General features: G+C 44.2%; 1 protein-coding gene across 4 annotated transcripts in view; it reads right to left on the bottom strand.

Annotated features, from left to right (window-relative positions):
- The window catches only part of aplp2 (amyloid beta (A4) precursor-like protein 2), a 146,796-nt gene that overhangs the window by 46,110 nt on the left and 85,553 nt on the right, over positions 1–15,133 (bottom strand). For all 4 annotated transcript variants that reach the window (XM_067971115.1, XM_067971118.1, XM_067971116.1 and 1 more), the window contains exons 5-6: positions 3,991–4,166; positions 1,791–1,951 (exon numbers count right to left, since the gene is read on the bottom strand). In XM_067971115.1, coding sequence (XP_067827216.1) covers positions 1,791–1,951; positions 3,991–4,166 — 337 coding nt within the window. The remainder of the gene's footprint in view (positions 1–1,790; positions 1,952–3,990; positions 4,167–15,133) is intronic.

Raw genomic sequence — 15,133 nt, 5'->3', positions numbered from 1 at the left:
GTACATTGGCGAGACCATGCAGACGCTGCGACAACGGATGAACGGACACCGCGCAACAATCGCCAAACAGGAGGGTTCCCTCCCAGTCGGGGAACACTTCAGCAGTCAAGGACATTCATCCACCGACCTTCGGGTAAGCGTACTCCAAGGCGGCCTTCGAGACACACGACAACGCAAAATCGTCGAGCAGAAATTGATAGCCAAGTTCCGCACCCATGAGGACGGCCTCAACCGGGATCTTGGGTTCATGTCACGCTACACGTTACCCCACCAGCGAACAAATGTTATCTGTTTTTAATATAACGGGTCAGTTGCTGTCTTTTCTATGTTTCTACCTCTCTATCTCTTTTTTTTTGTTTGTTGTTTTTTTTGGTGATTTGTGTATTCTGAGACCTGGCAGGTAACACCTGTCTGTCTGCACACTGATTGCCTTGGCAACGGGCAGTTGAAAAAACTGTCTGTAATCACCAAGCATTGTTCTGTGAATTATAAATGCGATTTCATTTCGAGGATTTCATTTTCACATCGTTCACCTGACGAAGGAGGAAGCCTCCGAAAGCTTGTGAACTTAAAATAAAATTGCTGGACTATAACTTGGTGTTGTAAAATTGTTTATAATTAAGGATGAGATTACCATATAACTGGATAGAGAGAAAAGAGTTAGAAGTATCATCGCAGCCATTCGGCCCGTCTTGCCTGTGCCGGCTCTATGAAAACTATCCAATTAGTCCCACTCACCTGCTCTTTCCCCATAGCCCTGCAATTTTTTTTTCCCCTTCAATTTCCCTTTTGAAAGTTACTATTGAATCTGCTTCCACCACCCTTTCAGGCAGTGCACTCCAGACCATTACAACTCTGTTAAAAAAAAAAGTTTCCTCGTGTTGACTCCGGTTCTTTTGCCAATCACCTTAAATTTGTGTCATCTGGTTACCGACCCTTCTACCACTGGAAAGTAAACAGCACGGATTTCAAGAGAGTCAACTGTATTCAATAAATCTCAGAATTCTTAGAGGAGGTAACAGACATTGTGAATGGGGAAATGCAGTGGATGTAATATACATCGACTTTAGGAAAGCCTTTGACAAGGTGCCATTTGATCCACACAAATTGGATTAAAAATTGTTCAGAAGAAAACAGAATAGGACAGTTTTTTTAAATAGAGTGATTGGAAGTGGGTAGTGGTGTCCCACAGGGTTCAGTTCTGGGGCCACTTCTGTTCACTGGGCAGGCCTAGAGAGAGTGGTGTTGAAATTTGCAGATTGTACCAATATCAAAAGACATACAAATAGGGATGCAATTCCACCAGAGTCTGTTTCATTTCAGCCCCTCTCTCACACACAATTTATTCACCCAAGAGGAGGAGAATACAAAATACAAACAGTCTGGGTTCTTGCTCCTTTCCATCTTTTAAATAGCTGTACAGCACATGATGCAGGGGCCAGATCTTAGCATAGCAAAGGCTCAAAAGGTCTTTCATCCTGGTTAATATTCTCAAAATATAGTTCAGCAGATGCATTCCACCCAGCAACTCATGAACGGAACTACTGACAGGGTGCGGACCCCAGAAAAACTTGCAAGAACGTTCAATTCCAGCTATGAGGGCAAATTGAAGATAAGTGGAGATAAGATGACGATCCCTTGTTAGGGCTTGCTACACAAAGGAAAGAATAACTCAGTGCTTTTCTTCAATGAGGAAACTGTTACAACTGTACTTCAGCCTCACTATATAACGTACAGTTAAGAATGAAATCTCAACAGCTTCATTACACAATGATTAACGCATCCATTACCTTTCACATCATCGACAATGTTCTTCTTGTATAAATCCTCCTCACTGGTTTCCTCCTCCCAGTCATCAGCATATTCATCATCATCTTCAGTATAGTCATAATCGAATTCATCATCCTCGTCCTCAACAGCAATTTTCTCTACTTCAGCGGACTCCTCTTCGCTAAACAATTTAGTGCAGGATGGTTAGAAGGATGTCTCTGGCATTAGAAAAAGGTTCAGATTGTGAGATTCCTCCCCCCACCCCATTTTACTGTTAAGGGCCCCCACAAGACCAAAGGCAGTATCTTTAATGACTCAGTCACGATGATATAGCTGATAGAATTTCAATTTGTCAATTGCCAGGGAAATGCAATTGTGGAATCTGCACAATGGCACAGGACGAGGTTCAAGTCACTGCTCAATCCCTCTCCTGTTTTTACATTCCCAACCTCACAAAATCCCAACACATCCGGCAGAGGAGCAGCACTACACAGACTGCATCACTGAAGCCATTCTGCTAGACTGTTCTATGTGTGAACAGCTTCTCTCCCAAGGAGCGCGACGGGGGTGGGGGGGGGCGGGGGAGAAAGGGAGAGTGGAAACGAGCAAGGCGGGGTCAAAGGAGAGGGAGAGGGAGAGGGAGAGGGAGGAGAGAAACAATGCACAGACATCACTACATATACAAGGTGTATTGGTGTGGGGGGGGGGGGGGGGGGGGAGGGGAGGAGGGAGGGGCAGGGGGGTGTCTCTCAGTCACTGGACTCCTGAAGCTTACTTGATCACCTCTGGCAGTTAGAGAGCAATTGTCCAGATGTTTTTTTCATCCTGAGTTGGTCTGGGATATTTTTCCCTCGTGTTTTTTAAAAATCTCTCCCAGGAGTTTGCATGGCTGTTTGGTGAGATGGGGGTGGTGGATGAGGGTTATGGTGTGCACAAGTTGCACCATGACAGTGTGTGGGACAGTCTTGATGGGCCAGCTGTTTTCTTTTCTGTCCTCCATTTTTGTACGTTCACATGACGTTTTGAACCTGCACCAAAGTTCCCTCAGGTTAGCTAAGTGGGATGTGTCCCGACAGGAAGTTTATGTCCAACAGCATCCCTACTTATGGGGACTTCTCACCAGTTTGGATTAGGGTCCCGTAAGCAGGTGATGAGTTTTGGCACCTGCCACATACTGCTGATCAAAGTGAAGGGACAGCAGATGTTGTGAGCATTACAAACAGATGAGAATAGCTCCACAATCTGTTCACACTCATTCCGCAAACCCATCCTCGTGCCTGCTTGGCTGGCTGCAAACGGGACAAGTTCTTACTCCGAGCTGTATCTGCCAACACCATTCACAGGAAACAGATAGACATAGCACCCTTGGAATATTTGTCGGTCTGACTAAGTGATCCACGTCAAGATAGGGAGTCACTGGGACTTCCGTACAGGTACAGTCTACTACTGCACTGCAGACCTTCCATGACCTCGATCAACCACAGGGAGTCCAAGAGCAGCTAACCACTAGAGAGACACCAACACCTTACTGTATAGCCCTTAACCAAACTCAGCAACAGCCTGGTAGAGTCCCTCCCACCTATACCAAGCCTCCTGCCAAGGTTGAATGCTGATGCTGACAATGAGTAATGTCACTCAGAAGACTAGAACCATGCAAGAGCTTCATTATACACGTGTACCAGTGCCATATAATTTGTAATATACCACACTCCCTGTGAAAATGTGTAATCACTGTTTCTTCAATTTTAATTTTTGTTCTAAAAATGTTTGTTGCTGTAAATTTTACTATCTGCATAAAGGTGGGTTTAGCCTGGCAAGATGGTGCCTATCATATGCAGAGGTCCATTGTGTTGTAAAATCTTATGTACAGATCACATCTGCATCAAGGCTTGTAACCTGAAAATAGCTGAAAGACAGAGGCCCAATAGTCTTACATCAGTAACTGGCAAAATCGATTAGGAAACACTTCAGAAAATAAAGAGCCAGAAGGAGCAGATTACACTTGGTGAACTTCCTTGACTGAGAAATATGAATCAGACTCTGACTATATAGTTAAAGCTCTAGAAACTAACTCAGTAATGCAGATAATACAGCAAGTGATCCAAATTTTAACAGTGGCCAATATAATACATTGTGTAGGAACTCATTGGATTAATCTCCTGGTCTCCTTAAACACCCAGATTCTTTTTTTTAAAAAACAAAAAAAAAGCATAACAGTACCTTGCATCAGCAATTTCATCCTCTTCATCCACATTCTGAAGATCAGACCCTTCAGAGTTCAAGTCATCAATTTTGTTTTGGGCGCAGCAAACATACTCGGTGCCGTGGAACCTGTCGATGTCACATGGAAACAACATTCCATAGGTGTGCAGAATCATTGACTCAGCAGCACACGCCTGAAACACAAGAGGGAAGACAATGACATTTCAGGGCCATGGTGCAAATACCATTAATCCAACTAGATAATGAGACATTGATAAGTAATTACTCAGTAATAGTTCATACAGGCAAGCCATCAAAATTTTAATAGCAACAAACTGAGCAGATGGAAGGAAATCATGAGTTGACTGTTAGCAACATTCAGCCACTACATAAGTTCAGCCACCTGACGTCTACCCCGCACACACCACCTGGGTGGCATTCTAGCCCCAGAATACATAAACACCGCATAGTCAGTCCTCAGATAGAGGCAATCATGGTGTGACTGCTTTTGAGCACTGACACTCTAGCACTGTGCAGGTCAATTATGACATGGTAAAACTGTTCCATCAACAATCACTTCACCTCACCTCCATACACAGACTCTCAGCAGCTTTTCTAACCATTTCTTATGGCTGTTTAACCCAGTAAAAACAAATGTGGTTGCCAAGCCAGAGAGCTTTATAGCTGGAAATGAATAGCTTAGAGTTGTGCAAATACTATCACAGTCAACCCTTCAATGGGTCAGTCATAGAATCATACAGCACAGAAGGAGGCCATTCAGCCTGGCGTGCCTGTGCTGGCTCTTTGAAAGACCTGTCCAATTTATTCCCACACCCCAGCTTTTTCCCCATAACCCTGCAAATTAGTGCTCTTCACGTACATATCCAATTGTCTTTTGAAAGTTCCTACAGAATCTGCTTCCACCAGCCTTTCAGGGAGTGTGTTCCAGATATTAACAACCCTCTGCAGAAATTTCTCCTAATTTTCCCTCTTGTTCTTTTGTCAATTATTCTAAATCAATAACCTCTGGTTACCGATCCACTTGCCAGGAGGAAACAATTTCTCCTCATTTGCTCTATCAAAACCCCTCATTTATTTTGAACACCTCTATCAAATCTCCCCTTATCCTTCTCTGTTCTAAGGAGAACAACTCCAGCTTCTCCAATCTCTCCACATAACTGTAGTCCCTCATCCCTGATACCATCCTGGTAAACCTCCTCTGCACCCTCTCCAAGGCCTTCACATCCTTCCTAAAGTGTGATACCCAGATCTGTACACAATACCCCAGCTGAGGCCTAACCAGTAATTTGTAAAGATTTTTCATGACTTCCTTGTTTTATATTCAATGCCCCTATTTACAAAGCCAAGTATCCCATACACTTTCTTAACCGTCTTATCAACTTGCCCAGCCACTTTCACAGATTTGTGAATATGCACCCACAGGTCCCTCTGCTCTTACATCCCCCTCAAAATAGGACCATTTAGATTATACTGGCTCTCCATGTTGTTCCTCCCAAAGTGCATCACTTCTCACTTATCCACATGAAATTGCATTCGCCATGTGCCTGCCCATTTCACCAGTCTGTCTACATCCTCCTGAAGTCTGCTGCTATCCTCAATATTTACTACGTTGCCAAGTTTTGCATCATCCCCAAACTTCGAAATTGTACTACTTATATATAAATGACCTGCACTGTGGTATAAAAAAAAGCAATGATGCCAATATCGACCCCTGGGGAACCCCAATGCATACTTCTCTCCAGCCAGAAAAACATCCCTTCACCACTACTCTCTGCCTCCTATCCCTTAGCCAATTACATACCCAAGTAAACATGTTTAATGCCATGCGCTTCTATTTTTCAAATAAATCTGTTGTTATGTGGTACTTTATCAAATGCCTTTTGAAAGTCCATATACGCAACATCTGCTGCACTACCTTCATCAACCCTCTCTGATACTAGTGATTTAGTTTCCTCAACATCGAAGACCAAAGTGAGACAATGTCTAGAGTTGTCTGAACATCTGACTCCAGTTGGGATTCCTCTTGGTTGAAGAATCCAACTGAAGGTTACTCAGCATGTGCTGAATAGCTGTTTCAGCAGTGTGCAGAAGCTCTTATAAGCCAATGGTGTAGATGCAAATAATGATCCATATGCCACATTCTAAATCAAGGTTGCCACTGCTGACAGATTATTATGGACGCTGACATCAGGTGGGATTGGACAAACAATGGCAGCAGTTAGTTCCTCGGCCACTTTCAGTGGTAACTCATCTCCCAAAGAAAGTATCCATCCTTATAGCGCACTACTGCTCGCTGGTCTCCTCGTCTGAACGATGGTTGGCTAACTTGACCATCTTGTACCATCCCTTTCGGACAAAGCAGTCTCTTGGAGACTAGATGACGGGAGTAAAAGTTGACCTTTTTACGGCTGAAAGCTATCCTCTTCAGCTGGGATAAAACTAACCTGCTGCCTCTGTTAAAAGAAAGTTTTTGATAGGTGTACTCACTGTCAAGGTTTTCCTCTGAACTACAGGACAATTTCTTAGAAATGAGAGGAATCACCACATGGTGTGGCACTATGCCGGACAGGCCAGGAAGCTGCAGCTTCGATCGCTGTTTATGTAATCTCTCATCACAATCTAACCCTTGGAGCCCTGATAACATTCTGGTGAATCTGCACTGCACTCCTTCCAAGGTCAATATATCCTTCCTAAGGTGCGGTGCCCAGACCTGCACACTGTACTCCAAATGTGGTCCAACCAAGGCTTTGTGTAGCTGCAGCAAAACTTCCTCCCCTTTATATTCTAGCCCTCTAGATGGAAGGGCAAACATCCCATTAGCCTTTTGATTATTTTTTGTACCTAACTAGTACATTTTAGTGATCTGTGTATATGAACCCCATAATCTCTTTAGACCTCCACTGTTCCTAGTTTTTCACCATTTAAAAAAACTCAGATCTATCCTTTTTTGTCTAAAATGGATCTCACACTTACCTGCATTGAAATCCATCTACCCACAGTTTTTCTCACTCACTTAATCTATCAATGTCTTTGTAATTTTATGCTCCTTTCTACATTACTTACTATGCCACCAATCTTTGTATCATTGGCAAAATTGGAGATATATATATATCTAACTTTGATGTTAGTAAGTCATCAGGGATAGTCGGCATGGATTTGTTCAGGGAAGGTCATGCCTTACAAATCTGATTAAATCCTTTGAGGAAGTGACAAGGAGGATTGATGAGGGTAGTACAGTGGATGTTGGCTACATGGATTTTAGTAAGGCAGTTGACAAGATCCCACATGGCAGACTGGTCAGAAAGGTAAAAGCCCATGGGATATAGGGAAATGTGATGAATGGGATCCAAAATTGGCTAAGTAACAGGGAACAAAGGGTAAAAGTCAATGGATATCTTTGCGAATGGAAATCCGTTTCCAGTGGTGTGCCACAGGGCTCAGTGTTGGGTCCCTTGCTGTTTGTGGTATATAGTAATGATTTGGACATGAATGTAGGGGGCATGATTGGCAAATTTGCAGACGACACAAAAATTGGCCGTGTAGTTGATAGTGAAGAGGATAGCTGTAGACTCCAAGAAGATATCAATGGGTTGGTGGAGTGGGCGAAAAGTGGCAAATGGAGTTCAACCCGGAGAAGTGTGAGGTAATGCACAGAGGGAGGACAAACAGTAAAAGGGAATACGCAGTAATCGGGAATATATTGAGAGGGGTAGAGGAAGTGAGAGACCTTGGAGTGCATGTGCACAGGTCCCTGAAGGTGGCAGTACAGGTAGATAAGGTTGTGAAGAAGGCATACAGAATGCTCTCCGTTATTAGCCGAGGTATAGAATACAAAAGCAGGGATGTAATGATGGGACTTTATAAAACGCTGGTAAGGCCACAGCTGGAGTATTATGTGCACAGTTCTGGTCACTACGTTACAAGGAGGATGTAATTGCTCTGGAGGGAGTGCAGAGAAGATTTACAAGAATGTTGCCAGGGCTTGAAAATTGCAGCTACAACGAGAGATTGGATAGGCTGGGGTTGTTTTCCTTGGAGCAGAGGAGGCTGAGGGGTGACTTGATTGAGGTGTACAAAGCGCCCAGATAGAGTAAACGGGAAGTACCTGTTTCCCCTAGCGGAGAGTTCAAGAACTAGAGGGCATAGATTTAAGCTGATTGGTGGAAGGATTAGAGGGGACATGAAGAAAAACCTTTTTACCCAGAGGGTGGTGGGTGTATGGAATTCGCTGCCCGAATTGGTGGTAGAGGCAGGGACCCTCAACTCTTTTAAAAAGTACCTGGGCCTGCACCTAAAGTGTTGTAAACTCCAGGGCTACGGACCGGGGTGCTGGAAGGTGGGATTAGAATGGGCACCTGGTTGTTCTTCAAGCTGGCGCGGAACGATGGGCCGAATAGCCCCCTTCTGTGCTTTTCTATGGTTCTATTATTTCTTTTCTATAGTTCTATTAATAAATATATTGAATAGTTGAGGCCCCAGCACAGATCCTTGTGGGACACCACTAGTCACTTCCTTCCAGTTCGAGTACATATCCATTGTACCTACTTTGTCTTCCACTGCCTAACCAAGTCAATACTTTGCCTTCAATTCCATGAGCTTTAAATTTAGTTAAGTCTCTTATGTGGAACCTTATTGAATGCCTTTGGGTAGTCCATATAAACTATATCCATAGACATTCCCGTCTACTACTTTAGTTACTTCCTCAAAAAATTCAATTGGGTTCGTTAGACATGACCCACCTTTTACAAATCCATGTTTGCTCTCTCTAATCAGCTCAAATTTCTTTAAGTGCTTAGGCACACGGTCCTTAATTATAGATTCCAATAACTTCCCCAGAACAGGTGTTAGACGAACAGGTTTATAATTTCCTGGTTTCTGTCTCTCACCTTTGTTAAATAATGGAGTTACATTTGCAATTTTCCAATCTAAAAAGGGACAATTCCTGAATCGAGAGCGCTTTGGAAGAATATGGCTGAAATATCTGCAATTTCCCCACCTACTTCCTTTAAAACCCTGGGGTGGAAACCCTCAGGTCCTGGAGATTTGTCAGTCCTTAGTGCCATTGTTTTTTCTAATACGGTTTTCTTGCTTAAATTAACTTTCATGAGTTCCAGTCCTTGATTCATTATTAGTTTCCCTGGAATGTCAGATTTTGTTATCCTTTTCCTCCACTGTGAAGACTGACAATAATTATTCAACAAGTCTGACATTTCCTTATTTTCATTTGCAATATTACCCGCATCTGATTTTAAAGGGCCCACTTTACCCTTAACTACCTTTTTTCTTCTAATATAATTGTCAAAACTGTGTTGATCTTGCAAGTTTCTTTTCATATTCCTTTTTGCAGCTCTTCCTATCAATTTTGTCTTCAAATCTTAACAGTCCGCCGACACACAACGTCTGGGCTCATACGTTGAGAATGGCCACTTCTCCAGTGTTCCAGAGGGTTACTTGCACTGCTAGGGTCACAGCCCAGCACAAGTTACTGCCTACAGGAAAGGTTGGCGGGGGGGGGGGGGGGGGGGGGGGGGAGGAGAATGAAGGCAACAATCCTCACACAACTTTGCTAATTAAACTATGATGAAGAGCCCCCTTTAGGAATTTGTAACAACCTATGCAATGCAGGCTGAAAGATGGTGGGTGGCAACATGAGCCTATCAGACAAGGACAAATTTAGTGCAGATATATTGGCAAGGTTTCAGCCCAGCTGCTGATATCAACCTATGTGGGGAGTCAACTTCAACCAAGGACACCAAGCAGCTGATCAAAAATGTGCAAGAAATTTTGAAAATATTTCACTAAAAAGGGACCATCACCTACTCAGCTATTCACTTTTATGATTTATCATGTTAACCAAAAAACAGAACTTGGTTTCTGGGTATAACAATGAATTATACTGCAGACAGGAGAAATGGGTTGAAATCTAATACTGGACAAGACCTCACATTCAGCACAAGCTGATTGAAAACCACAATGTGAAGCACCAAGTCCTGAAAGGAAGTATCACTGGCTCATCACCTTCTCCTCACCAATGTGAATAATGGTCACTTCACAAAAGGCAGGATGTGAAACAGTCACTAAAAGGGCAGAGTAAGACAAAAAAAAACTGACTTCTGTGCAAACTGTCGACCACCAGGACAAGCTATCTCCTTGGACAGTTCAAGGAGCTAGCCTTCCTTCAAGGGCAGCCCAAATGCCATCTGCCTTCTCTGGGTTGCCACAAGGGTTGCAGCAATGGGCATCACGTGAAAATTTAAGAATGGCATCAGTTAATGTTAGTCGCATTTCAAAAATCAAATATTCTCAACACCTCAATAAGGCTGGTTACTAAAAATCAGAAAATAAAACTGCTGTGCAATCTAGATAAATATTTGCATTTTTACCGAATTACTGCAGAAACAGTCAGAGTGACAGCACTGGAAACAGGTGGTCTGCAGTCCGAATCTTCCCTATCGACAGCAAGTAATAAAATTGTCAGACAGTCTACTGTCTTCTTTCCAGGATACCCATCAATGCTGAACACCCCTGGGATTAACTTCAGTATGGTTTATAAACTGTAGGACACACTAAAGGGAGTTCATCGCTTAAAGCAGCGTGAGGCTTGAAAATAGCAACATAAAACCAACACGCAGAACTCTTTTTTGGACAGCAAGATGCTATCTAAAACATGGAATTAAGTCCTAAACATTTGGGAGTGAGCAGCATTTAAAGTAACACATTAGGCCACACAGCAATTTCAGTATAGACTGGGCCTGGCACATTTAAACGCCAGTCACAGCATTGTTACTGGTAGAGGAGATTGGTCTCATCACTACTGGTAAAGGAGATTGCTTTCATGGCCACTACTACAAGAGCTAGTTTCATTAATGTAAACATTGCCACCCATCCCAGAATAAACAGATTCTGTGGACAGATGTTATGCAGTGGTGTCAGAACCCACCAACTCAAAGGAGGTATCAGCTGCTCCTCTGCTTCCCAAAATACCAGTTTGGCACTGGCAGCAACAAACAACAAACGTTGTTGAAAAATCTGGTACGGTACCTGGTATGGTATGTTACTAGACTAGTAATCCAGAGACATGAATTCAAATGCCGCCACAGCAGCTGGGGAATTTAAATTCAGTCAATTAAATAAAATCTGGAATAAAAAGCTAGTATCAGTAATAGTGACCATGAAACTACCGGATTGTCGTAAAAACCCATCTGGTTCTCTAATGCTGTCCTAACCCGGTCTAGCCTACATGTGACTCCAGACCCACAGCAATGAGGTTGATTCTTAACAGCCCTCTGAAATGGCCCAGCAAACCACTCAGTTGTACAATCTCACTACAAAAAGAAATAAAACCGCACAGACCCCCCCGGCATCAGTCACGACAAAGGCAAACCAAGCCCAGTCGACCTTGCAAAGTCCTCCTCACTAACTTGTGCCAAAATTGGGAGCGCTGTCCCACAGACTAGTCAAGCAACTGCCTGACATAGCCATACTCTCAGAATCATACCTTTCAGCCAACGTCCCAGACTCATCCGTCACCATCCCTGGATATATCCTGTCCCACCGGCAGGACAGACCCACCAGAGTTGGCAGCACAGTGGTATACAGTCAGGAGGGAGTGGCCCTAGGGGTCCTAAACATTGACTCCGGAACCCATGAAGTCTCGTGGCATCAAGTCGAAGATGGGCAAGGAAACCTCCTGCTGATTACTACCTACTGCCCTGCCTCAGCTGATGTATCAGTCATCCATGTTGAGCACAACTTGGAGGAAGCACTGAGGGTACCAAGGGCACTGAATGCACACTTCAACATCCATCACCAAGAGTGGCTCATTAGCACCACTACTGACCGAGCCCTGAAGGACATAGCTGCCAGACTGGACCTGTGGCAGGTGGTGAGAACCAACACGGGAAAAAAAACCTACCTGTCGCAGATGCATCTGTCCATGACAGTATTGGTAGGAGCGACCATCGCACAGTCCTTGTGGAGACGAAGTCCCATCTTCACACTGAGGACATCATCCAACGTGTTGTGTGGCACTACCACCGGGTTAAGTGGGATAGATTCTGAACAGATCTAACAGCTCAAAACTGAGCATCCATGCTGCGCTATGGGTGATCCATCTCGGCCCCCTCCCGAGATCCCAACCATCCTAGAAGCCAGTCTTCAGCCAATTCAATTCACCCCACGTGGTATCAAGATACGGCCGAGGGCACGGGATACAGCAAAGGTTATGGGCCAGACAACATCCCGACTGTAGTGCTGAACCCTTATGCTCCAGAACTAGTCGCGCCTCCAGCCAAACTGTTCCAGTACAGCTACAACACTGGCATCTACCCGACAATGTGGAAAGTTGCCCACAAAATTGTCTTATTCTCAAAAAGCATGACAAATCCAATCCGGCCAATCACCCATTAGTCTACTCTCAATCATCAAAGTGATAGAGGATGTCGACAATGCTATTAAGCAGAACTTATTCAACAAAACCTGCTCACCGATGCTCAGGTTGCGTTCCGCCAGGACCACTCGGCTCCAGACCTCAGTACAGCCTTGGTCCAAACATGGACAAAAGAGCTGAATTCCAGAGGTAAGGTGAGAGTAGCTGCCCTTGACATCAAGGCAACATTTGACCAAGTGTGGCATCAAGGAGCCCTGGTAAAACTGAAGTCAATGGGAATCAGAGGGAAAACTCTCCAGTGGCTGGAGTCATACCTAGCACAAAGGAAGATGGTAATGATTGTTGGAGGCCAATTATAGTCTCAGGACATTGCTGCAGGAGTTTCCCAGGACAGTGTCCTAGGCACAACCACCTTCAGCTGCTTCATCAATGACCTTCCCTCCATCATAAGGTCAGAAATGGGGATGGTCGCTGATGATTGCACAGTGTTCAGTTCCATTCACAACCCCTCAGATAATGAAGCAGTCCATGCCTGCATGCAGCAAGACCTGGACAACATCCAGGCTTGGGCTGATAAGTGGCACAAATGTTACTTGCTGCTTAAGTGCCAGGCAATGGCCATCTCCAAAAACAGAGACTCTAACCACCTTCCCATCACATTCAATGGGATTATCGTCGCCGAATCCGCTCCAAATTCTTGGTGTAGTCACTATTGACCAGAAACTTAATTGGACCAGTCACAAATACTGTGGCTACAAGAGCAGGTCAGAGGCTGGGTATTCTGCGGGGAGTGACTCACCTCCTGACACCCCAAAGCCTTTCCACCATCGACAAGACACAAGTCAGGAGCGTGATGGAATACTCTTCACATTGCCTGGATAAGTGCAACTCCAACAACACTCAGAAAGCTCGACACCATCCAGGACAAAGCAGTCTGCTTGACTGGCACCCCATCCACCACCCTAAACATTCACTCCCTCCGCCGCTGGTGCTACAGTGTGTATCATCTACAAGGTGCACTGCAGCCCACGACCTCTACCACCTAGAAAGATAAGGGCAGCAGGCACATGGGAACGCCACCACCTGCACGTGCCCCTCCAAGTCACACACCATCCTGACTTGGAAATATATCGCCATTCCTTCATCGTCGCTGGGTCGAAATCCTGAAACTCCCTACCTAACAGCACTGTGGGAGAACCTTCACCACACGGACTGCAGCGGTTCAAGGCGGTTCACCACCACCTTCTCAAGGGCAATTAGCGATGGCCAATAAATGCTGGCCTTGCCAGCGATACCCACATCCCATAAAATGAATTTTAAAAAAAGTGATCCCCATTCTGGTGAAAAGATAAGTCTGCATTGAACAGGTCACTCATTCTGTAAAAGCAAAATGATGGAGAATTGAAAGGCAGCATTTGAAAACCACAGTGCCAGTCCTCAGCCTGGGCACTGAGTGCAAGCATGCGCTGCCCTAACAAAGCATCCTTACCTGAACATTTTATATCTTGTTTGTTCTTCCTTTATTATTACAAAGTGTCACAAATCATGAAATTAGCATTGCTTTATTTATTTAATGGATACAAAAAGCACCAGTAATATTCTTCCCATCAAGGGTTAATAAGTGGCTGATTTTTCTCCAATTCAAAAAGGGGACTATTAGTTTGCTTTGCTTTGGTGAAACTAGATTGAGCAGTTTAACATGATATTTCCATCAAAAGGTGTCACTATCAATTGCTGTTTTTTGGTACTTGTCAAAGTGCCCCTGCCACTCAATTCAATTGTTTATATGAACCTCAGCAGACTGGTACATGTGAAAGTGGCTGCGATCTGTCTCAAACCCACTCGGCTGACATCCCAGAGTCAGCTGTGGCTCATTGGTAGCACTCTCTCCTCTGAGTCAGTAGGTTACGGGTTCAAGTCCCACTCGAGGCTTGAGCACATAATTCAGGCTGACACTCCAGTGCCCATAGTGAGCACTGCATGGTCTTTTGGATGAGACGTTAAACCAATGCCTCACCTGTCCCCTCAGATGGACACAAAAGATCCCACGTCACTATTTTGAAGAGGAGGGAGTTCTCCCTGGTGTTCTGGCCAATACCACTAAAACAGATATGCTGGTCATGATCCCATTGCTGTGTGCAAATTGGCTGCCACATCTCCTACATTATAACAATGATTACACTTCAAAAATACTTCATTGGTTGTAAAGCACTTTGGGATGTCCTCAGGTCTGAAAGGCGCTATACAAATGAGTCTTTTTTATCTGAGACGTTTGATGTCAAAGTTCATCGGTTTTCAAACTTCAAAAGAAATGATAAATGGTTAAAACCTAAGGTCTGTCTGCTGCCCTTCTTTCTGGATTCTGAGGAAAGTTCAGATAAAAGAGTTCCATGAGTGTTTGTCTTACATATTTCATATAACACTGAACAGCTGGAGCTGGAGCCAACATTCTGTGTCCAAGTGACATGAGAAGACTGTTAGCATTCAGCATGGCGGCAATCAGGACTTTGTCTGAATCCAAAAGGCTCAATGTTCTGGAGAATTTGAAGTCAATAGTTGAGGTGTAGTGCAGTTTTAGCCTGATTCTGTGTCTGATCAACCAACATTGATTAGTTGTTTCAGTCTGGTCTGTGTGTACTATTTCCATCTGTCTATTGGGACCATGGCAGTACAGCACAAGACTACAATTAGCCAGCAGCAGTCGGGTAATTGTTGGCCCCCAGTTCACACACTGGCAGAAAGCAAAAGGAC

The sequence above is a fragment of the Heptranchias perlo genome, chromosome 33 (assembly GCF_035084215.1).
Source record: "Heptranchias perlo isolate sHepPer1 chromosome 33, sHepPer1.hap1, whole genome shotgun sequence".
In the NCBI taxonomy this organism is placed as follows: Eukaryota; Metazoa; Chordata; class Chondrichthyes; order Hexanchiformes; family Hexanchidae; genus Heptranchias; species Heptranchias perlo.
The sequence above is the reverse complement of the archived record's forward strand: the minus strand, read 5'-3'. Positions and strand labels throughout refer to the sequence as shown.